Raw genomic sequence first — 24113 nt, 5'->3', positions numbered from 1 at the left:
AATTCATCTTGTTGCTTTCAACATCAAATCCTTCCCGCGACTGGTGGGATGTGTTCAATACTAGGCAACGGCCCATGCGTCGGGTTATGCGGCAAAATGTTGCCAGCCGTCGCATGCTACATGTTGCCTTCTGTTAAATGATGGAAACACTTGGCGTATGCGATAATGCGACAACGTAGCATGCCACTGCGCAGTTATTTGGCATTCCCTTTGTGAATCTCAAGATAAAGGAAAGGCTAAGGCCGCACGATCAATCGTGGTGTCGACCTTTCTTTTGTAAAGTAGTTAATAGAATGAAGCATTCATTGTTTTGGTCTAGTCACGCGGAATATATGAAAATGAATGCGTGCTCCAAAAGACCTAAAGAAAGACCTCTCGATCCTAGCATGGTGCGACTACAAGTTTTGAACGTCGTCGCCGCTGCCAGATGCCGCCTGACAGAAAGCCGTTGGGAATCAGGGTCTGGGTTCGCAAGGGGGATTCTCAGCTTTCTTTATTTTCATCTTTCTACCTGCTACCTCACTTCCAACCATCCTCGCATCTCAACTTCTCTGCTTACTTCCCTTTCTCTCTCATTCTAAGTAAGCAGTTATCATACGTATATCAGAAAAGACTAAAGAAACTGAAAAAGTTACAAAACAAGTAAGTAAATATACAAGTAAAAAGCTCTACGCCATTGCAGTTTCCGAGACAATATTTGAAAGCAAGTAAAAAAAAATATATATTATATCTATATATATATATATATATATATATATTATATATATATATATATATTATATATATATATATATATATATATATATATATATATATATATATGATATATATAATATTTATAGTATATATATATATTATATAATTCATAATATATATATAATATAATATATTAATATATTATATTATATAATAATACACACATACATACATACATACACTACCCTCATGAACTAATCAGTACAGTGGAGGAAATACTGGGGGCTAAGGAGGTGCAATGCACCAGGGCCCACTGTGATTGGGAGCCCATCTGGCCCCATCATAATGTCTTCGTTGCTTGAATTGGTAATATATTTGTAAATATGTTTAGGTAATACAAAAAATGAATATATAAATATGATGATGATCATAGTAGTAGTAGTAGTTGTTGTATTATCTACTATATATCATCATTATTACAACTGTTATTAGTATTATCATTATTGTTATTATTATTATTAGTAATAATAACAAAAATAATAATAATAACAGTTGTAATAATGATATTGATGGTACGATAGTCCAGATAAGACTAAAAAGTTATGTAATAATAACAATACTAATAGTAATAATAAAATCTTAAAGATAATAATTATGATCATGGTGACAACGTGACTTCTAATATAAATAAAAATATAAATGTGTGTGCTTTGATTTATCTATGAGCATTAGTTACTGCTAAATTAAGTAGTGAAAATTGATTTTGCTTTTCATGATAGAGGTCCATTGACCATTGTCCCTGTCACCAATAATTTTCATTTGAACACTACAGACCTGTCAACCCTACCTGAAACTTTTGCTGGATATTATAAGAAAAAAACAATTTATTGTGCGAAAAAAAAGGCCATACAAAGAATAGGCAACCCTAACGCAGTAAAAAAAAATGCTGGAGATTTAGGAAAAATAGGGGAAGTTCATAAATCCAAGACAGAATGTCGTTCTAATAAAATATGGTAGGAAAATTATTAGTCTTTGCTGCTCTTTTTAAAACTAAAGATCGCTGTTAGAGCGATAGAATAATAAAATATAATCACTGGTAATAATTTATACACTTTTTATTAAAAGAAATAAAAAGCGAAATAGCTAATTAGTATGAGGAATATCTGCCTTTTAATCTTTGTTTTGAGGGATGAATGTGTCCATCTTAGGTTGTGTGTTAACAGCAGTGGCCCTGGATTTGTGTTTCTTGCTAGTAATATGACGACCTACATTCCCTTCACCTTGATGTTCGATAGAAAATGATCGGAGACAATTTGCACCAAGCTGAATGAATTATCTGCCTTATCTTTTGTAATGCAAGGGTGTTTTGTCTCCCATTTGCTGTTGTATTGTGTTTTGTAGCGGGGCCACTTCATTTTTAGTATAATGCCGCTACAAATTCATATCACAAACTGACAGGCCCTAGCAACGTAACGTTCGTTGTTCAAATATATTATTTTCGATGATAATATGAGATTGTGTTGAACAATTTTATTAAAATATTCCAGGAAATAATTATATTTACTGAAAAATAAGCATTAGTAACAATTACAAACTTCAACAAATAAAGTGCGGGAGCAACAAATAAAGTGCAGGAGATTTTATCTACATGCGGGAGAATCGAGTGCCAATGCGGGAGGATTTTCAGAATGTGCTAGACTTCCGCGAGGGTTGGTATGTCTAACTTTGATCATCTAGGACCTTCTATTATAGGTTATCTTATCAGCCACAGCATACTCTAGTGCTTAAGTTTTCCAATTTAAAGTGAGTCAGTGGAACATAACGATGCCTCTTCTTTTTTTTTTGCTTCTTGTGACTAAGGGGATTTGAATCTTATCGACCTTAGTCTACAAATCTCTTCATATTGTGAATCATAAAACTTTGTTTTATATAGGAATTTCAGTATGAAGGCTAGCACCTTCAATTATGATTTTTTCACAAGTACACATAATATACATTTTCTAGTAGACTGGATGGAAATCCTTGTCTTTTCATGAACAGATATTAGAATGGCTCAACATCAATATATATATATATATATATATATATATATATATATATATACTATACATATATATATATACATATACATATATATATATATATATATATATATATATACACACACACAAACCATATCTGATGTTTCAGTAATGTTCCGCTAAAAAAAAAGAAAAAAGTAACGGCACTGCAGTGGCGTTCGTAGAGGTTAGTGTAACCGATGAAATTCGAGCAAAAAGGAAAAAAAAAATTATAAGCATTCAAGTAAGACTTAGTTTGAAATGAGAGTAGCAGGAGCATCAACCAAGAAATGAGAGCAAAGAGCTTTGTACTCTTTTTCTTCCCCAAGTGGATCCAACACGCAACACAAAGGGAATCCAAGGGTCATTCATTGTTTGTATGGTGTTTTTACGTTGCAAGGAACCAGTGGTTATTCAGTAACGGGAGTACGGGACCAACAGCTTTACGTGACTTCCGAACCACGTCGAGAGTGAACTTCTATCACCAGAATTACACATAGCTCACACTCAGTGGCGTGGTCGTTATGGTGTTGGCGTACCACCTGGGTGGCCGCAAGTTCGATTCTCGGGCATTCTATTGAGGTGTGAGCGATGTGTATTTCTGGTGATAGAAGTTCACTCTCGACGTGGTTCGGAAGTCACGTAAAGCTGTTGGTCCCGTTACTGAATAACCACTGGTTCCTTGCATAGCAAAAACACCATACAGACAATGAATGACCCTTGGATTCCCTTTGTGTTGCGTGTTGGATCCACTTGGGGAAGAAAACGAGTACAAAGCTCTTTGCTCTCATTTCTTGGTTGATGCTCCTGCTACTCTCATTTCAAACTAAGTCTTACTTGAATGCTTATAACTTTTTTTCCTTTTTGCTCGAATTTCATCGGTTACACTAACCTCTACGAACGCCACTGCAGTAAAAGTGAACAGTCTTGCTATTCAGCAGTGCCGTTATTTTTTTTTTTCTTTTTAAGCGGGGCATTATTGAAAAATCAGATATGGTTTGTATTTCTCTCTCTCTCTCTCTCTCTCTCTCTCGCTCTCTCTCTCTCTCTCTTCTCTATATATATATATATATATATATATAAATATATATATATATATAACACATAGTACATGAAATAAGAATTTTCTGGACTGCATCCGCTGAGTCCCAGTTATACATCAAGGGTGAAAGACAGACTTCCTGAGTTTAAAGCCTGAATTGGTTGTCATAAAAGCATAACTGAACCGGTTAAAAGTGGAATGGTCTACGTTTTAACAAGATGACTTGTTTTTTGTCCTATACATGAGATATAAAAATCGGAGTTATTTTTCTGTCGCCAGTACTGCTGGTCAACAAGTAAGCTTCAAACAATTAAGATATTAACATTCAGCGCCTTTAAAGATAGGCACCATTCAAGATAAGAGAATTGGTTCAAAATTGAGATCCTGCAATCATTATTGAATGCTTTTAAACTGTATTAAACTGTTTGTGGAAGCTACATACCGAAACGAACAGAAATAAATAAAGACATCATTCCCGTATCTGTTTATTGCACAGTAAACCCTTGGCCTCTCTGTCGCAGCAGGGAGCAAATGCGCAATCGGGTAGCCAATCAATAAACGCCCCTAAAGTCGGTGTAAACGCAACCAGGTCACCACGTCAGTAGCTGACCTTCATTGCGTTTCATTAGCGATAAATTTAAGTATACAAATGATAAGTTGTAAAATAAAGGGTGTAAAGCCAAGTATTTACGTTCTTTGCCCTTAAGCGATAGTGGCGCATAAACGAAGAGGTGCCACATCACCAGGGGTGTCGTGGGTCCAGTGACTGTCAGTCATATGGCACATCGGCAACGTTATTTTGTGCAAGTGGCGCGCACAGTTTGTTGGCGGAGTTGGTTACGGTTTGTGTGTGTGTGTGTGTGTTGGGCGGGGGTGGGGGGATGGAGGAACCGGAGGCGCTCGGTGGGGTCAACGAGTCATTTCTAGAGGATCAGTTCCATCCCAGAGAAGTCCGTGAGGCTATTTGTAGCACATTTCTATCTATAAGAATAATGTTTAATTAAAACAAAAAATTAAACTTAACAGAAACAAGAACATAAAAATCTAGTTGAAGTTCTTCATTACATCAAAGCATGTCTTCAAAATTTTGGTATTCTCAAACAAAGTTGTAACTATCGGACTATCCGCTGAATCACTTTCAGTTCAAAGAATACCTGTATCTCAGTATCTGTATCCAACGCAGGTTAGGCCTGGCAGAGGTGACGTAAGCGCTGTTGGCACAAGGTGGTGCAAGCTATTAATTTCTTTGTAAGCCAATGTCTATTTCTGTCAGCTCAGTTCTAATACATCTGCGTTTGCTTAGTGCAGTCTTCTATATCGTCACTTTTACCAAACAAGTTTATTCTTAAATCATCACCAGTCCAGATTAAGGGATAATATGAATACTTACATCAGAATGATGTAATTATTTGGTTATTTTATACAACAAACGTAAGTCGGTGATATGTACGAAGTGGATTTCGTTATTTTTAGACGGGAAATGGACGTCAGTTGGGTTAAAGCCCTAGTTATTAAATATTGCTGCGGGGGCATAGGAAATACCATTAGTTTTTCTACAGTTACGACAGGCAGAGCACCTGATTCCTTAACTCAAACTGCAAAATGAAAGTGTTCTCATCGCATACGAACAAAGGCAAGTGAGAAACTTTACCGTTAACTACACATGGGGATTTCAAATGACAATCTCCGTTACACACGGAGTTTTCCCATGACATAAAGACGTCTCCCCTCCTCTTTCTTATCGACAACTGCCTCGGGGTCAGGGAGGATGTATAGGGGCCTGGGGGAGTCGGGGTGGGGAGAAACGGTCGGAATGCTTCAGTGTTGCCATAGAGACTGCATTCCTGTTACAGCCAGTTGAAGCCAGTATTCAAAATTTAATAATGGATTAAAATTGCATATATTCAAAATAAGCACTTAAATGCGATATTTCCCACAAAATACACTTTTTTTTCAACTTGCAAAGATATGTTCTGCTACCGAGCTAACTCGTTTTAATATAAGTAGTAAGTAGCTTCAAGTGACCCAAAATCCTCTACTTGTGTAGAAAAAGTTCACTACATTCCACTAAAAGAATTTCAATTACTTTTCTATTCAACTGCGGTACACGGCCTACTTAATGTTCAAACATTGTTGGAATGTTCTAACTTAATACCTTGTAGAAAATTTTACAAACGAACATTTATTATATATATATAATATCTATATATATATATATATATATATATAATTATATAGAGAGAGAGAGAGAGAGAGAGAGAGAGAGAGCGAGAGAGCGAGAGAGAGAAGAGGAGAGAGAGAGAGAGCAATTTTCTTAGTAATAGGGTGCCTTACGATAATAAAACGATATTAGTGACATATTCATTCTTTGCTGATCCCGGGATTAAATCAAATCCCCTTACAGAAAATTTCCAAGATAAACACACACACACACACACACATATATATATATATATATATATATATATATATATATATATACAACTATAATATTTTTCTAGTTTTTGTAGACAATTACAAAGCAAAATTTACATTAAGCTCTGGCAATGTGCTACTGACGAATAAAGATATTACCATTATTATTATTATTGTGCTTTTCCAGCGAAAATATAAAATATCCTTCAATCACAGGTGCATGGCAAGCAACATAAAACTAGACCGAAATCACCCATAAGGATAAAATTCTACAAGTTGCTAATATTATACAGTGGCGATTTTGCATTAGAGTAAATGAATGACTAAAAATTTTACCGAATCCTTATAATGTTTGTAATTCTATATTTCATGTTACATAAACATTAATAAATGTGACTGGATAATTTCTCCCCCATTTATAATTTAAATACAATGTGCACTGAAAACTCACCACCCTATCTCTTTCAAGACCGAAAGATTCTCTCTCAGGCCTTTCTTCTGCATCTAGAATGAACAGAAGATACTTGTAGAGGATCCAGGACGGCTGTGGAACATCTTTAGCACCAGAACCGCTCTTCCTCTTGGTAATGTAGTACTTGTGTACTCGTCGGAAGTACGACCGAAAGCATTTTATTTTGTTTAGGACTGCTTTGACGTCCCTAAATCATATTTAGATTTTAGGAACAGCAGGGCATCACTCCGTTTGACCCTGTCTTTATAATCATCGGAGTTAGCCTTCCACAGACAAGTAAAGGAACGATAATCCTCAATAAAGTTAATATTTTTTTTGTTTGACCAATCCGCCATACTGGCAATAACACATATGAATCAAATGGTGGTTGGCGTCCGACTGGCGACTGTTGCACGAGTCTCCCCATCTGGGATGAGGAGACACTTGCGCCTACGTGCGTGTTTGCACATTGGCCAGTGCGCACAGATTCGAAGCATGCCTCTGCTTGCCTCTCCATAAAATAGGCGCATGCCTCCTGTGCGCACGAAAAGTTGCACCGGTGTGTAAACGCGCCTTCAAACGACAACTGCCATTAGGAGGATGTAGGGGCCTGGGGGAATGGGGCATGACCACCGAGATGGTCGGGGTGGGGAGGAAACGGTCGGAATGCTTCAGTGTTGCCATAGAGACTGCATTTCTGATACAGCCAGTTGAAGTATTCAAAATGTAATAACGAAATTAAAATTGCATATATCCAAAATGAACACGTAAATGCGACATTTCCCACAAAATAATTTTTTTTTATTTATAAGGAAGGAGTTTCGAGATTACTTTCTCTCACCGGAAGGAAGTGTTCCTTGGCAGGGTAATTATGTGTAGGGCATGTTAGGTTAAAAAGGCTGCCTGTAAATGTACCTGTAGATGTCTGCTGAGCATTGATAAGATTAAGTTGTATACATAAAGGACACCTATTTTTTACCTACTTTTGCAACAGTTTTTATGTTAGGATAATAATACTAATAACAGATATTATGTTATGGTAATAATACTACTAATAATATCAGCTTACCTATCTCTACATAAATGAGATCTATTTTTTATCTGCTTTATTAACAGTTACGGTAATAATACTAATAGCAGTTATTATATTACGGTAATAACACTAATAGCACTTAAGTTACGGTAATTGTAGCATCACCTTAGCCCTCTCTCTGGGAGTCTGTTGAACGGCTTCCTCTGGATTCTTGGCCCTGCAGCAAGAACAGGAGGGGCTTGTAACCAAACCATGAGCACTTCTTTGGGGAACTTCCACTTCTTTTCAGTGAAGTCAGTTTCACATGTTCCCTCCTGAATTGTACTTTGATGGCTTTTATCTTCTTTTCTGTATCACTTACAGTTATAGAAAATTTATCAGCTATCCCCGTCAAGGCATCCATCTTTTTAACTCTATTTTTGTAATCCACATTTGTTACATCCCACAATGTTGGGGATGAATGCAGCAGTTCAATTAGTTCTAGAGTTTTCTCGGCAGACCACATGGTGTTATCACTGCAAGTCTCTAGTAGTACTAATTCATCGTCGCCTCGGCCGCACACACACACACACGCAGTTTCCCATTCTGGATGAGAAACTAATTGTGAAATGGTGTTTGGAAATGGTTTGCAAACAGTTTCCAAACTGTTTGGAAACTGTTTGGAAACTGTTTGGAAACTGTTTACATACTGTTTGGAAACATTGTTTGCATACAGTTTGGAAAGTTTCCAAACTGTTTGGAAACCGTTTCCAAACAATGTTTCCAAGTGTGTATGGGGCTTAACTTGCAAAGATATGTTTTCTGCTTCAGAGATAACTCGTTTTAATATGGTAAGCAGTTTCAAGTGACCCAAAAATTCTCTCTACTTGTGTAGAAAAAAAGTTTACTACATTCCGCTCAAAGAATTTCAATTACTTTTCTATTCAACTGTGGAACACGGCCTACTTAATGTTCAAACATTGTTGGAACGTTCTAACTTAATACCTTGTAGAAAATTTTACAAATACAAACCCATGCACACACATAATATATATATATATATATATATATCTATATATATATATATATATAGATAGAGAGAGAGAGAGAGAGAGAGAGAGAGAGAGAGAGAGAGAGAGAGAGAGAGAGAGAGAGGGCAATTTTCTTAGTAGCAGAGTGCCTTACGATATTAAACGATACACAATAACAGTTACTATCATTGCCACATTCATTCTTCAGCTGCCGATCCTGGGATTAAATAAAATCCCTGTACAGAGAATTCCAAGACAGCACTTCGTGTGCTTCTAAGAAGATTATCAGCTGTGCTGTAATCCCTTTCGGTACCTACAATTCACACTATCTATTACGCACATTTTGTTGTCATAACTCTCAACACGTCTGTCTTATGCACTTCAGCAGCCTAACCGTTTTACTACTTCGATATCCATATTCATCATAATTTAGTTTTTTTTTTTACCCAAAACTATTTACCACATGCACAATTCGTGCCAACAGTAATGTGAGCCAGGTGGTTCCACAGGCAGCTGGTGAGCTTCCTGAGCAGGAATGTGAAATAGCTTATAATGAGATACTTCTATGAAAAGGCAGTTAATTCTTGATTTAGTGGCAGTGCTTTTTAAAGTGGTGACAATATTTGAATCACTGATGGACGTATCACCCAACAATGCGCAGGTGCTTGTACTCTGAGTTCAGGACCCTTTCCCAGGTACAGTAAGTTCCAGAAGTGAAGCGACAAATTTCAGAATTGATCGTATTTCTTTAGAAACTCGTGGGGTTGCCAGTTAGTATATTTTACTCCAATTATTGTCATCCTCTTTATCTAACAATACGTATCAGTGATTAACTGTAGAAGCACAGAAAGTATTTCCCCAGTGAATGATCAATATTTGCTCAATAATTGTTTATTAAAAAAAATAAATTTCCCCATAGAAACATCTGTGGCTCTCAATGTGTGATATCAAGTGTTCACCAATGAGTGGCAGCAGGAACCGAGTGCATAAGCATTGGCCAATATGATTTGCAAATTAACTTTCTACTTTTATAGCGTTATATCGAAAGTTATTATGATTTCTTTTGATAAAGCACAAAAAAGTTTAGTATCTGATTAAATGAAATATAAATAAGACACAAGTTGGTGTAAAACAAAAGAAAAGAAAAAAAAACAAGAAATCTTAGTTATATGCGCTTTTAGCATTGGCTACATGGTTAGGCCTATTCAAGAATTAAGGAAATATATTTTCCAGCTTGTTAGTTAATAATTTCATCTAATTCCTCAATTGTGCAAATCTTTGCTTGTGGAATTGCGTTCAGGGTCGCATCAAACAATTATTTTCGAAGGTTTCCACCCTTTTTTTTCAGTGCATAAGTGAGACTATTTTTGTCCATACGATCCGGAGTGTGAATATGCTTGGCGAGCATTATTTTAATTCGAGTATCTCCTGTTATGCTCTCTCTCTCTCTCTCTCTCTCTCTCTCGGGACCTTTTTATCTAGTCAGGAATAACCAGAGGCCTGTTTTAAAAATCGAGCACTAGGCCTATTGGTCATGCTCGGGTGCTTATATATATATATATATATTATATATATATATATATATATATATATATATATATATATCAAAAAAATAATAAATTTATGTTATATAATAATGCTTGACTGGATCGAGCTGATTACTGGTTGCCCGTGGAAATATGAATTTGGTGATATCACTCCCTTATGATACGCCCACTTACGCACATTCAGTCTTAAATATCATGGTTGGAATGATTAGAAGATTTGAGATAAACGGTTGAAGTGAAAAAGGTGGAGTTAGGTTTGTGGGTATAGGTAGAGGTAGAGGGTGAGGCGAGGTTGTTGGGATCTATTGTCTCCCTACTTAACCAGGTGGTGATTTTAGGGTGTTCTGGTTGCTTGCGACCGTCTTTCTTATTTTTTATTTAGCGAGTCTGTCTCCTAGGTGCAAGGACAGGTCCTGGTGTTGGTCCTAATGGTTGGTTAACTTTTCCCTAAATAACAGACAGTGGCCCTGCATTGTAAGCCTTGCTATGCCCGGAACTAGGCCTAGTCACCTGAAGGTAGCAGCAGCAGTTAGAGCCTTTTTCGAAGATGGTATTTTATGCTCGGACCTAGAAGATAAAATCAGAACTACCAACCACACCCAACTTCTCTATTGAATCTAGGTGCATTCATGGTTGATTATGTTTAATGTAGCGGAGATTTTCCTTTTACATTCTATTGATACTTGCATGGTTTTATGCATCTTCGCTAAAATAATTGATAATACACTACGATATTAAATGTTTGTTTCCACATTCCTCGAAATATACATTGGTAACGTTGGTAATCCTGGGTTGAACGAGAATTTCAAATTGTTTCGTTTCTATAGTTTGAAGTAATTACTATACTTTAAAATAAAAACTATTACAGTATTTTTTTCTTATGATTGTTATAAATATCATAGATTTGATATTTGTGCATCATATGTTGGCTTTATTTTGCTTGATAGAGCTTTCACTGTAGAAAAAAAAATTATTTTTCAGCTAAGAGTTGTAGTTGCCAGTTAGTGAATATCGAACGAAATCCTCTGAAAATTGTCGCTTCAGTTTTGGAACTTACTGTACCACAGGGCAGGACAATTGGACAGGTGCTCTCTAAGAAGAACACATGGTGAGTTACCACTGAAAAAAAAAGATGAAAAAAAAAAGCATAAGAGCATCCCCGCCGCTGTTTTAAGCAAAACATTAATTGATGCAATTGCTTCTTTTGAAACAAAACTTAAAATTTATCATATTTTTTAGTTGTTTTGGTTAAGTAACTAAATTTGAGTGTGTCCTATGCTGAACTTATTTCTTAGAAAGCTATCAACTTGAGCAAACCAAGTCAGTGTTGGTTTATAAAGAGTGTCAGCTCCACTACGTTTAGAGTCGCCGATTTTCTTGAGTTCTTGACAATACTGTGATCGTATATTCCTAATTTTATTCTTACATTCAGCAATTTCTAATTTTGGAAGGGCAATTTCTTTAACGATTTTTTCTAATGCGCATGGCTTTATTCTTGTAACTTGGGGCCCATACATCCATAGACATCTATGTTCTTCATAGAGTTGTAAAATTTTCGGGAGTTGGTCATCTGAGAATCTCACGGCCACAGTAAGCAGAAAGGGAGGGTAGAGACCAACTAACCGTCACTCCCGATCGGCAAATTTCCACTGAAGCTTGAACTCGTACGAGAACTAACCTACAGGCTGGATATAGAAGTTTAAACTCGCATGCTACAACTGCAAACACGGCGCAAATTCTAGTGCAGATCTCGGCAAAGCAGTAAACCGCCCGAGATATGGCGCAGCGTATACTCAACTTTAAAAATGGATCCAGAAAATGCTAAAATCTAAAACGATTTCATAGAGATCAACTTCCAAAGGAAGTAAACTGACCTTTCGCCATGACATCGCTCGCCGACTTTCAGAATATCACTTCAGCTTCAAGGGCATAAAGTGAGCTCCCTCATTGCAAGGGTAATAACAGACCTGTCAACCGCATCTGAATCTTTTGCTGGAGATTATATATATAATATATATATATATAATATCTATATATATTATATATATATATAATATATATAATAAATCTATATATATATAAATCTAGACTTATTAAAAAAAATGCGGGAGATTCATACATCCAAGGCAGAATATATTTTAATGAAATTCATCAAATAATTCTCAATATGCTGCATTTTACCTATCTAATAAGAACATTAGATGCACAATTTCATGAATAAATACAACAAAACTAAAGAAAAATACAAATCTTATCCATATGACAAAATGGGCGTGTTTATAGCCTGTTTGTACATATTATAGCATTGTATTTTATGGGAAGAATGTGACAGAGTGACATCATTTCATTTTTTAACATTAAAGTGTGCTCGGTTCTATGCATATGTTGCTGATTTAGCTTTCACAAGTAATTCACTGTTCGGTTCATACTCATAGCAAGCCTTATGGGCGAACTCATTCGTTTTACAGGCAATAAGTGATTCTAGTGTCCCTTCAATATCAAGACTGGCTCTCTGAGAGGTGAAATTCTTATTGACAACACTGAAAAACCCTTCTACGTTGATAAATCCTTCAATTAATGTAGCAAAATATGGTGGTAAAATTATTAGGCTATGCTGCTCTTTTAAAACTAAAGATCGCTGTTAGAGATAGAATAAAATATAACAATTGGTAATAAATTATACTCATGAAAAGAATAAAAAGCGAAACACGCAATTAAAATGAGGGATACCTGCCTTTAGATCTTTGTTTTGAGGGATGAATGTATCCATCTTAGGTTGTGTGTTAACAGCTGTGGCCCTGGATTTGTGATATTTGCTAGTGACATGACGATCTACATCGCCTTTTCCCTGATGTTCGATGGAAAATGATCGGCGACACAATTTGCACCAAGCTGAATGAATATCTGCCTTATCTTTTGTAATGCAAGGGTATTTTGACTCCCATTTGCTGTTGTATTTTGTTTTGTAGCGGGGTCTCTTCATTTGTAGCATAATGCCGCCACAAATTCATATAAAAACTGACATGCCCTGGCTGAAGAGGCATGCGATGACGTGGATCTCGCGTGAGTCGTCGCTTAGCAACGTAGCGTTCGTTGTTCAAATTTATTATTTTTGTTGATAATGTGATTGTGTTGACCATTTTTATGAAAATATTCCAGGAAATAATTTTACTTGCTGAAAAATAAGCATTAGTAACAATTACGAACTTAAACAAATAAAATGCGGGAGATTTTATCTAGATGCGGGAGAATCGAGTGCCAATGCGGAATGCGGGAGACTCCAGCAAAATGAGGGAGGGTTGGTAGGTCTGATAACTGCAGTCCGATGTATTTTCCATGTTTTTTAAGCATTTCTAATAGTTTTAGAACCACCAATACATTATATATATATATATATATATATATATATATATATATATATATGTATATATGTATATATGTGTGTGTTTGTGTGTGTGTGTCTGCGGGAGGGAAGAGGTATCTGAGTGAGTGCGAGTGTGAGCTCAGCAGTTTAGTTCAAAGAATCTCCAAATCTCCCTTTGTTTGGAGAAGAAAGTTGTTGATTTGCATTTTAATTAAACAACTTGGACCTTTTTCGTTCGCCGCCTTTCTTGGCAATCATCTCTATACAAATTTTTAATTGTCACATTATTTCTCATGGAAATTAATATCACTATAATTTGCAAGCTGAAGTTAAAATGCGACCCTGCACACTGGCAATAACGAGTGAAAGAGCCATGAGTCTTCTTGAAAGGAAAATTTGTTGTTGGAGAAACTTCCTGGTTACATTTATGTAACACATCACGAGGATTCAGCCGTGTGTTGGACGCGGAGTAGGAGAAAAGTAGTCGCTTAAGCTGCGTTTGCTGTGACGTCACAAGTCACAAGGCCGTGACGATGGTGGCGTGGTAACTTTTGTACGAAGCTGAGGGAGATGTCTGTCGGGTGGGAGCCTGGGAGGGTGGGGTTACGGGGAAGGAAGGGACCTGTTAGGCAGATGGAAGAGGACAGATGATTCAACTGTTGCCAAGGCTCTCTTCAGCTGAAAGTTCACGGGCCCCCGGCTTACTTTGTTTTCTCACCTTTTTAAAGCTTGCTTTAACAAGATGGAAAACAGATAATTCCCCCTGCAGTTAATATTAAATAAACTATATAGCAACAACAGGAAGATGTCATGAAGCGCCGCAAGGTTGGCTCAAGGTGAATTATGATGGTTGCTTTGTCTGTGACTCTGTGTTCGGGAGGCATGGATTTGTTGGTGGCTGTGGCGGGGAGGGTGGGGGGATGGAATTGGAGGGCTGTGCGTTCGTGGGGAGCAGTGTTGCTTCATGTTCGGTTGCCAGGAGAATTGAAGGTGAGGCGGCCATGTATGAGAGCTTTCTTTAGGCGATGGCACGAAGGTACAACAGGCTTCTCTTGGAAAAGAGACGAGGAAATGTCTCGTTACAGAATAACGAGAAGTGATAGCCGCACAGTTTCAAGAAATATGTATATGTTTACGTAATAGACAAACCATATGAATTTCCGACAGTGTCAACTCAAAATTGTGCACATTATGAAAAGGAGGAACACCAAAAATCTTTACCGTGATGATCCAGTCAGGGAAAAGAGAAAAAGAGGTAGTCCTTCAGATGCAAAAAGAAGAAAGTAATTGTGTACCAAAATAACGTCGAAAATACAATAATATTAATAATGGGTTGCATACGATTTGCTCTCCTAATCTTCTTTCTTATCTTTCCACTTTTCGTCCTTGAGTAACACACTCACTCACTGACGGCCGATGGAAGAGGGCCCGAAGCAAGCCAAGACAATTGTATTATGTATGTGTGCCTTACATAATTTTCTGTTATCCAGAAAGGAATCGGCTTGTATTTATGCTCCTGGAAATTTATAGGATGAAAATGGTGAAATGTTAAGAGAAGATTTGCCACTAAGAACTTTTCATTCTTTGGAACATCAAGGGGCAAGAAATGCGTCTGCAGAGGCTAAAGAAATTCGAGAATCTTTCAAGAACTATTTTATGTCAACAAATGGGGAAGTCCCCTGGCAATATAAATATATTTAAATTTATCATTAAAAACCAGAAGGACAAATATTATCCATACATTATAAACATACAATAATACTGTGGTAAGTTACAATGTTTGTCCGTTTGCTTGGTTTGATTGTGCAGCATTTACAAAGTTTGTCTGTTTGCTTGGTTTGATTGTGCAGAATTTAAAAATATACAGTGATTACAAATGCTACTTTTTCTTACCAAATTTGCGCTGGTCTCGTCTTGAGGTGCGCTGTAACCGACCATGAACTGCAGAGCATCGTAAAACTCCCAGTTGCTTTTAAAGCACACTTCTTCAGCTCCACTCCCACTTTTTTTCTTCTTTAATTTTCTAGCTTCAGCGCACATTTGACTCCGAAGATTGTGCCATTTCCTTGTAATTTCTTTTTCGCTAATTCCCAAGTTCTCAGCTATTTCTTTAATTTTACTCATTTTCAGCTCTTTTTTTCTGTACTCAGGCAAAGTCACATTCCACAGTTCAGGAAATTTCTCGTATTGCTGAATTAATGCAATTGTTTGGTCTTTATTCCACTTTTTGGCACTCATGTTCTCTCGCGAGAGTAACGAGAACTTTCACAGATCTGAATATTCACTGAATAGAGTGGAAAGCTACAACCTAGCTCTACGAGCGTGCTGTCTAGACTGTAGCGCGCGCGAGAGAAGAGAAACACTCGCGAGAGTAGAGAGAAAATCTCGGAGAGCACTCTACACAGCCTGTTTACATTCCATAGAGCAGCTGTCCGAGAGCAACTCGCGGAAAAAACTCTCCAATTTAAACGCACCTATACACACACACACACACACACACACACACACACACACATATATATATATATATATATATATATATATATATATATATATATATATATATATATTTGGTGCCATGAAACTGGACTTTATTACTGATGACCACCAGCTGGTTGGCAATTTTGCATAACAATTCCTGTATAATCTGACAAGGGTATATATAATATATATATATATATATATATATATATATATATATATATATATATATATATACATATATGTGTGTGTGTGTGTGTGTGTATTCTGGCTGTGTGAAAAGCAGATATTTTGTACAATGCCTAGGCAAGGTATGAAATATCCGTGCTGATACATACTTTTCCTAGGCTTTATAAAGAATGGCAAGTAGTAATCTTGCAATATGTAAAATGGGAAAGGTGTCTGAAAATAAAACAATTAAAAATTAACGTGTTATAACGAAATTGGTAAGTACAGTGATAAAATAAAAAAATACGAAATGAATTAAAGGATATTCTTACCACAATGCCTTTTTTTACACCTTTCCGTTTCTTCTGGCATAGCTCACAAAGGTGAATATATAGTTCAATATCATGACGAGTAATGTTCTTGTACTTGGGTGAAAGTTCTTTCAACATTTTGTCCCGTCCTCCATGGCCAATGGCCAAATGAACGTCATGAATTATGTCGAATAACTCAGAGTCCCTGACGTAAAACTGGATAGAACTGATACCGTCTTTAAGAGGATAAATCAACTTATTTGTGTTCCCTGACACCATCACATCAAAGCGTTTCAACAGCCAATAGTCCCTTGGTTCCTTCTTAGCAATTTTAGCGTTTTTTACATCGTTCACTAGCTTTTCGTAAGTGGCTTCCGTTAGAAAAACACAGTTTTTAGCAGCGGTGGCTCGCACTTGAAATAGTTCTTTATAGAACTGTTGCTGCATGTCAGCATGTCGTGATTCTTGCCCAGACACTGCACTCTGTTCTGTCATCTTTACCCGGCTCAATATGGGCTATTCTCTGTGCTGGCACAGTGCTTCATCATGACACGGGCCAGTTCTCGGTGGCGGCAAACCCAGGCACCACTCAAAAGAGACTGCCGTATTCTAGACTTGGCAAATTTGCCTTTTGGCATTGTATAGAATGCCTAAGAAATGTATGAAGTAACAAATATTTCATACTTTGACGACCGATTTTCTGCACTATATATATTGCCTAGGCATTCTATAGAATGCCGAATTTCAAACATTGTCGGTAACATGTTATACGCACACATTACTTGATAACATTCATATATATATATATATATATATATATATATATATATATATATATATATATGCGCTAAGCGCTTGCCTTTGGGATTAAAACCGAATTCGAAAGTTGAAAGTCGAATGGGGAACGTAAAGCAAGCCTCTTACTGTCCACAGGTTACCATTTATAGTTGCAGCGATGTTCATGGAACAACTTGTTTGTGTGGGAATTCGTGCCGCTTACTTAATTATAAATAATGTTTTTATGCAGAGACGAAAGAAACAACAAAAAAGGTTATGGATGAATGAATATTTTAAACAAAACAAAAGCACCATTTTGCAAGATTTACAATGTGATGGCGATATTTTGTTCAAGAATTTCGCGAGAATGTCACTAGAAGACTACCACAATACTAGAAAAGACCAGACCTCAAATCTCTAAAAACCATAGTTGCATGAAAGAAGCCATTCCTACTGAAATCAGATTAGCTCTAACACTGCATTACTTAGCAACAAGAGACTTGTAATCGGCTTATGTTATTTTTTTATTAGAGAAAATATACAGTATTGTACAGTTTTAATAGTATTACAAGCAGAATTTGATCAAAGTTTACCTAAATTTACCAAGACTTAACAAATGTATTTATATCCTACTGTTAGGGTTGACATTTAAATATCTTAAGTGTGTAAATTTTACAAATAATCTATATATATCAGTGTTAATATATTTCTGTAGTTACTCATATAAGATTTTATCAGTATATATCTATTTTTTATCATCCTTGATTTTATAAACCGTCTAATTCTAATACCATCGTTTACATCTTTGATTCCTGCTTAGTGGGCTAGCCAAATCCCAGCAACAGTCACAAATCAAAATTACAGCAAAATTGCTTTAAAACCCAATTCAAAAATTGTCAGTAAACTTTTTGTCTTGACGTTAAACAATTCATTCAATAATTCCTAAGTTACTTGTGGTATCAAAACAACATATATCGTACATTGTCTCCGCTTTATGCCTACAATAATCATACACTATCCAAGTCTATTTTGCTTTATCATTAGGCATATTAAAGATATACTTACTTGTTCAGAATTCACTTGGTTTGATTTGATTTCGTCAATACTCTCCTTGGTTTGAAGGAGGACGTTAGTATCCTTCAAAAAGAGTAAATGCGTGTATGCAAACCAGTTCGAAATGTAACTGTCATCAAGGCCACTACTATTTTTCTTTAAAGTTTTTTCATGTTCTTTCCAAAAATAGGATCTAAGGTTTTTAATCTTATTTTTCACAGCTGTGACATCTATCGCATATTTTTCACTGAGTTTTTGAAGGGCATCTCCTCTCATTAACTTGTTATAATAGCCTCTTAAATCAGTGTTCCAAAGTACCTCGTGTTTTTGGTAATCGTCAATAAAATTAAGAGTTAATTCTTTGCTGTCAAATGACATGGTAATTGGATTTTACTACACAATAGCCTTCAGCATATATATAAAAAAGTTTGCACCAAAAAAGTATGTGACTCCCATCAACGTTGGGAAGCCTTACACTGTCGCAAGCCTCGTTGATTTCCAAGAAAAAACGCATGCGCAATCGCATGCGCTATGTGCGCTGCCGAATGCGTCAAAGGCATGCGGAAAATCGAACGAAAAGACGCATCGCACGGACTTACCTTCAGCGTTACGGAAAGTAGCCTGAATAATGAATCCTGCTCGCGCTTTTTATGGAGTAAAAGCACCTTGTTTTTTACACACAGTTTATATATTATATATACATATGTGTGTGAATATAAAAACCAGGTACATTTACTTTATAAAAAGCGCGATCAGAATTAAAGTTCAAGCTACTTTCCGTATCGCTAAAGGTAAGTCCAGACGATAGATAATAATAATGATAATAATAATTATAATAATAATAATAATAATAAAAAGTGTATGCGTGATCCAAAACCGACGTTGACGAGACCAGTCATTCGTATTGCTCATGACTCAGATCCCCACCCCTACCCCTTCTCTTAAGAGCCATGAGAGCGAGATGTGGCACCACCGCGTGACAACGCCCCGAAGTTTGGCATTTTTGCTGCTGCTGCTGCATCATGCTGTGTATCACCGTGTGTGGGTAACGTTCGAGAATCCTCTCTCTTCGGCACCGTAGTTTCGAATGGAGCATCATCCCTTTACTAAGTTTTCTGTTCTGTCTACTTGAGTAATGAATAAAGAGCCAATCTGAATTTAATATCACAGGTCATCAGGAAATGGCATAATAACGTCCACTACGCATACTGTGGACTTAATGGATCTCTTATTCTTAAAACTTGTAGTTTCGAATTTAGTTAACATTAACATGTGGTACTAGTACATCTATGCATACAAACATATATGTCGATTAATCTATCAAATGAAAAATTGGTACACCCCATAAAATTAGCAAAAAAAAAAAAAAAAAAAAAAAAAAACTCCTACGGGGAGAGTCCTGCATATTTATTTGAAGACCTTTAGTCTTACCCTGGAAATTTTTACAGCTACTTCAGGTTGAAGAAACATTTAATAATCTGATAACGTGATTGGACTAAAAATATCCCATCAGAACACGAACATGAGGAAATCTGTATCGACGGAGGAAAGGCTGGCACGAACTGTGAAGTAACTACAGAAGCCCTATTGCATATTATGTATATGTTCTTATCAATACATAATTCAGCCCTTTAATGGAAGTTACTTAAATATTACATAGAATAAATCGGGCGATAAATTTAAAAGTAGCTAATTTTCTGCAAGAAGAGTATGAAAACACTACAAATAATTATATCTAACCTAAAGTCAATGAACATTCTACTGAGATTAAGAAACAAGCCATATTTTTTAGCTTCAGACCAGATATCTGCAACACAACTAACTTAAACCACATTTTGTGACTAATTAAAACAACAGAATCCATCGTTTATTGCAGATAAATAAGTGAATATGCAAAACTAATTGTGACATTTCAAATCGTTCCGTGTCACTCGAGCAGACATACGTTTCTCATTCTGGAGACGATTTACATACAAAATTACTTAATATTTGTTCTTGTGTTAGTGTAAATTTCGTTTTATTCAGTTATTTGTAGATTGTTTATATCTACTGTACAGTATGTAAACACAGCGGAATGCCTTTTAGTTAAAAAAAATTATAACAACTTTACTTGATGTAAATACCAAGCTGGTGACTTGGGCTGAGTAGATAACTGGTTTTAACCGTGGGTATATTAAATAAAATCTTGGTTTGAGAGATGACCTTCACTTACCTGGTGTTGCTTAGGTATATGACCTCGATGAGGCAAATGACCTTGGGTGGTGGGAAGGATGTAAGGTGGAAACGTAGGGAGATAGAATGCATGAGTGGAAGGTATAGTACCATGATATTCATTAGTTGGGCCCTGCGTTGACCTCTGCTGTAGCCCCCTCATGATTTTCAGGATTTCTAGTTGTGCTTCGAACCTTTGATCATCATTAAACTTCTTAAATTTTGGAAGCAGTGACATTAGGAAATATTCATCTTCATCAGTATCTTCCTGCGCCTTATTCTTTAAGACGTCAATCGGTTTTTCATAGCTTTTCTTGGCCTTGTCCTTGGTTTTACTTTGCTCCTGGGGCCTCTCGGGGGTTTCTAAGTTCGGAGGGGTAACTTCAATGGTGCCTTCCCCAAGTTCCTCAGCTAGGTCACATTGCGAAGCCGAATAATTACTGCAAGCTGGTCGCTCGTCTAGAGTACTTATCAGAAACAAAAGCTGATCAAAATGCATGTACTTCTTCCTGTTTGAGCCACCATCTCCTGGCATGCCCTGCTGCGCCTTCAACTCCCTCCTGAAGCATTCTCTGAGAGATTTCCATCTCCGTTGAAGCAGTAGTCCTGAAACCAATGAAGCGTACACTAGACAGTAACAAATTATTCTCATATATATGGCAGAGAAACAGATGTAGTTAGACAGCTATATGTAGACACAAATATAGTTAATGTTATGTGACAACAACTGTATTTAAGTTTGCGAAAAAAAATTGTTGCAAGTACCAAGTACATTTACATAGTAAACATTAGTAATTTATGTAAAAATCTTAAAGATACCTAACAACAACATGAACAGCTTTGCTGCTCTTCACTTTGAGAACCTTCTAATTGAATCAACAATTCGCGAAATTTATTTTCAAAACTTGTGATGCACCGTGGGAAAGTCTACATGCCATTGAAATGCCTATGACAGATGAAGATGACTGGAGGCAAGTTGCTAAGGATTTTTAAGCAAACATACAGCTCCCGAATTACGCCGGCACCGTTGAAAGCAAGCACATTCTCATTAGGAATCTAGACAACTGTGGCTCAAGCTTCTTTAATTATCAGCATTTTCTTCCATTTTACTGGAAGTCAGTAGTCTTTCAATCGTATGGATATAAGGGCTCCTGGAAAATCAAATGATTCAAATGTGTTCAAGAAATCTAATCTAGGTAAGAGACTGGAAGTCATCCGGTGTTGGTTATGATAATGGAACTTGTATGCCGTTTGTCATTGTAAGATGTGAAGCATTGCTTTAACAGAAAATGTACCGAGACCTTATCCAAACAATAATTTAACCGTGCAGCACCGTATTTTCAAATATAGACTGTCACGTGCGAGACGAATTGTTGAATGAACGTTTAGCATACTGTCCAACAAGTGGAGAATCTTACATAAACCAATAAATGTCAAACCTGATTTTTGTGATGCCGTTGTAAAAGCATGCTGTCCCTTACACAATTTGATAAAAAGGGGTGGGAGGTCATAAACTTTTAAGACATTATATGAAAGCTCTTAGTTGGTTCTAGAGGTAATATGATAGGAAATCATCAGATTATTTTTACTCATTTCACTGCACCTCAGGGAGATGTTCCATGGCACCATAATAAAATTTAGAGATGCCTAGCAGGCTATATTGGTCAGATATATGAATTTGTTTGATATGGCAGAAATAAAAACGTCAGTGTGTGCAAATTGTCAATTTGTAACTTGTCTGGTATTACTACACACTGGCTGTATGTTTGTGACATGTATAATGTACAGTATAGATATTAGAGTCTTTAGTGACATAGTGTTTAGTATTATACATTAGTTCTTTAATACAAACAATTATAATAATGCTTACCTTTGTCTTTTTTAGTTTCTGACGTGAGATAATTCCAGTCACTGAAAACAGCCTCACATACTTCAGTCCATAATTTCCTCCTTACATGTTTATCACAATAGTCTTTCAGTTTGAAATCATAGAGAGCTGGTCTTTTCTCCACCTCCTTGATTAAACGTTCACAGTCAACCACCTCTCTACATGCCATAATCACAGTATCAGTATGTTGTGACCCCTCTACAAATCAATCACCTACTGAGAGAATGATGTATCTCTACCAATAAATAAATAACTACATAAATTAAAGAAAGTCTTTCGTCTGCGCGTTCTGCTTTAAAATAACGGTCTATTTACGGCCACTAGTGGTGAGCCACTGTGGTGTGGCCAAGAAATACACCCACCAGCCACTTCCTATCCACTCAGTCTCTGATATTGTCGTTCAGTTTTCGTGGCTCGTCTGCGGTCTTCTGTGCGAAGACGCGTCCATCCTCCTTTTTTTTTTTTTTTTTTTTTTTCTCCATCCAACCATTTCCCACTAAACTATCCTGCGTGCTGGCCCATAAGAAGGCCCATAGCATTTTAACAGTTTGTTGACCCGTGGTTGAAGATGAGACTTAAAGATGAAAAGAAAGACATGGTCACTGATGTGGTGACAGCTGAGGCATAACATCTTCACTTACATATATATGTGTTATATTATATGTAAAATTGAAATATTAATAGTTACTGAGAGTATAAGAATGTGCAACATAATTTAATTGAAAAGATACTACAAAAAATTAAGTATTCAACATAATTTAATTTAAAAGATACTACAAAAAATTAAGTATTCCCACATTATTTGATGTTCTGCCATTTCGTATGAGCTCATTTTGGTTGTTCACAATCACTTGAACAGGATTAGTACATAGAGATTTGCTACAGAGAACTAAATTTTAAAAAAACGAAATAATGGATTTATGAAATCCAATTTATATCCTTTATAAACTTAAGAACTCTAACTACATAGTATATAATATGAGAGTATATAAAATGATTGACGCTCTAGAAGCTTCTGTTTACCCAGTTGATGAAAAGATAAGTCGACATATTCAGTTTCTATGTCTGATTTCATGTATACATACTTTTTAATAAAAAAAATAAAAAATTAGTTTTGAATGAAGATATCAGCATACGTAATATAATTTCACAAAAATATATACTGAAAAAAATGTAGTCTTACAGTATTTGATATCTTCCATTGACTATATAAGCTATTTTTGGTTGTTTTCAATACATACATACATACACACACACATATTTATATATAATATAAAGTAAAAGTGGTGTACAATATATATATACATAAATATATATATTATATATATATATATATATATATATATATATATATATATAGTATAGATATATATAACGTACACCACTTTTACTTTATATAAAATATTATATATATACTTATGTATGTATTGATAACATCCAAAAATAGGAAGATATCAAATAATGTAGGACTACATTTTTTTTTATTATATCTTTATTGTGAAATTATATTGCATATTCTGATATACTCATTCATCGCTAATTTTTAAAATTTACTTATTAAAAAGTGTTTGCATGAAATCAGATACAGAAACTGAATATGTAGACT

At 36.0% G+C, this 24113-nt stretch overlaps 2 protein-coding genes across 4 annotated transcripts in view; one reads left to right on the top strand and one right to left on the bottom strand.

Annotated features, from left to right (window-relative positions):
- LOC135216735 (uncharacterized) overlaps positions 1-23202 on the bottom strand; it is a 29888-nt gene extending 6686 nt beyond the window's left edge. The window contains exons 1-2 of the mRNA XM_064252204.1: positions 22490-23202; positions 20621-21225 (exon numbers count right to left, since the gene is read on the bottom strand). Coding sequence (XP_064108274.1) covers positions 20621-21225; positions 22490-22676 — 792 coding nt within the window. The 5' untranslated portion in view covers positions 22677-23202. The remainder of the gene's footprint in view (positions 1-20620; positions 21226-22489) is intronic.
- LOC135216734 (transcriptional regulator ATRX homolog) overlaps positions 1-24113 on the top strand; it is a 216205-nt gene that overhangs the window by 2510 nt on the left and 189582 nt on the right. For 2 of the 3 annotated variants that reach the window (XM_064252198.1, XM_064252203.1), the window contains exon 1: positions 14524-14608. The exons of the other annotated variant lie outside the window; for it this stretch is intronic. In XM_064252198.1, coding sequence (XP_064108268.1) covers positions 14539-14608 — 70 coding nt within the window. In that variant the 5' untranslated portion in view covers positions 14524-14538. Of the gene's footprint in view, positions 1-14523; positions 14609-24113 lie in introns of those variants that run through there. 3 annotated transcript variants of the gene reach the window in all.

Source organism: Macrobrachium nipponense, chromosome 6 (genome assembly GCF_015104395.2).
Source record: "Macrobrachium nipponense isolate FS-2020 chromosome 6, ASM1510439v2, whole genome shotgun sequence".
In the NCBI taxonomy this organism is placed as follows: Eukaryota; Metazoa; Arthropoda; class Malacostraca; order Decapoda; family Palaemonidae; genus Macrobrachium; species Macrobrachium nipponense.
Note: the sequence above shows the minus strand (reverse complement) of the source record. Positions and strands in the feature narration are given on the sequence as shown.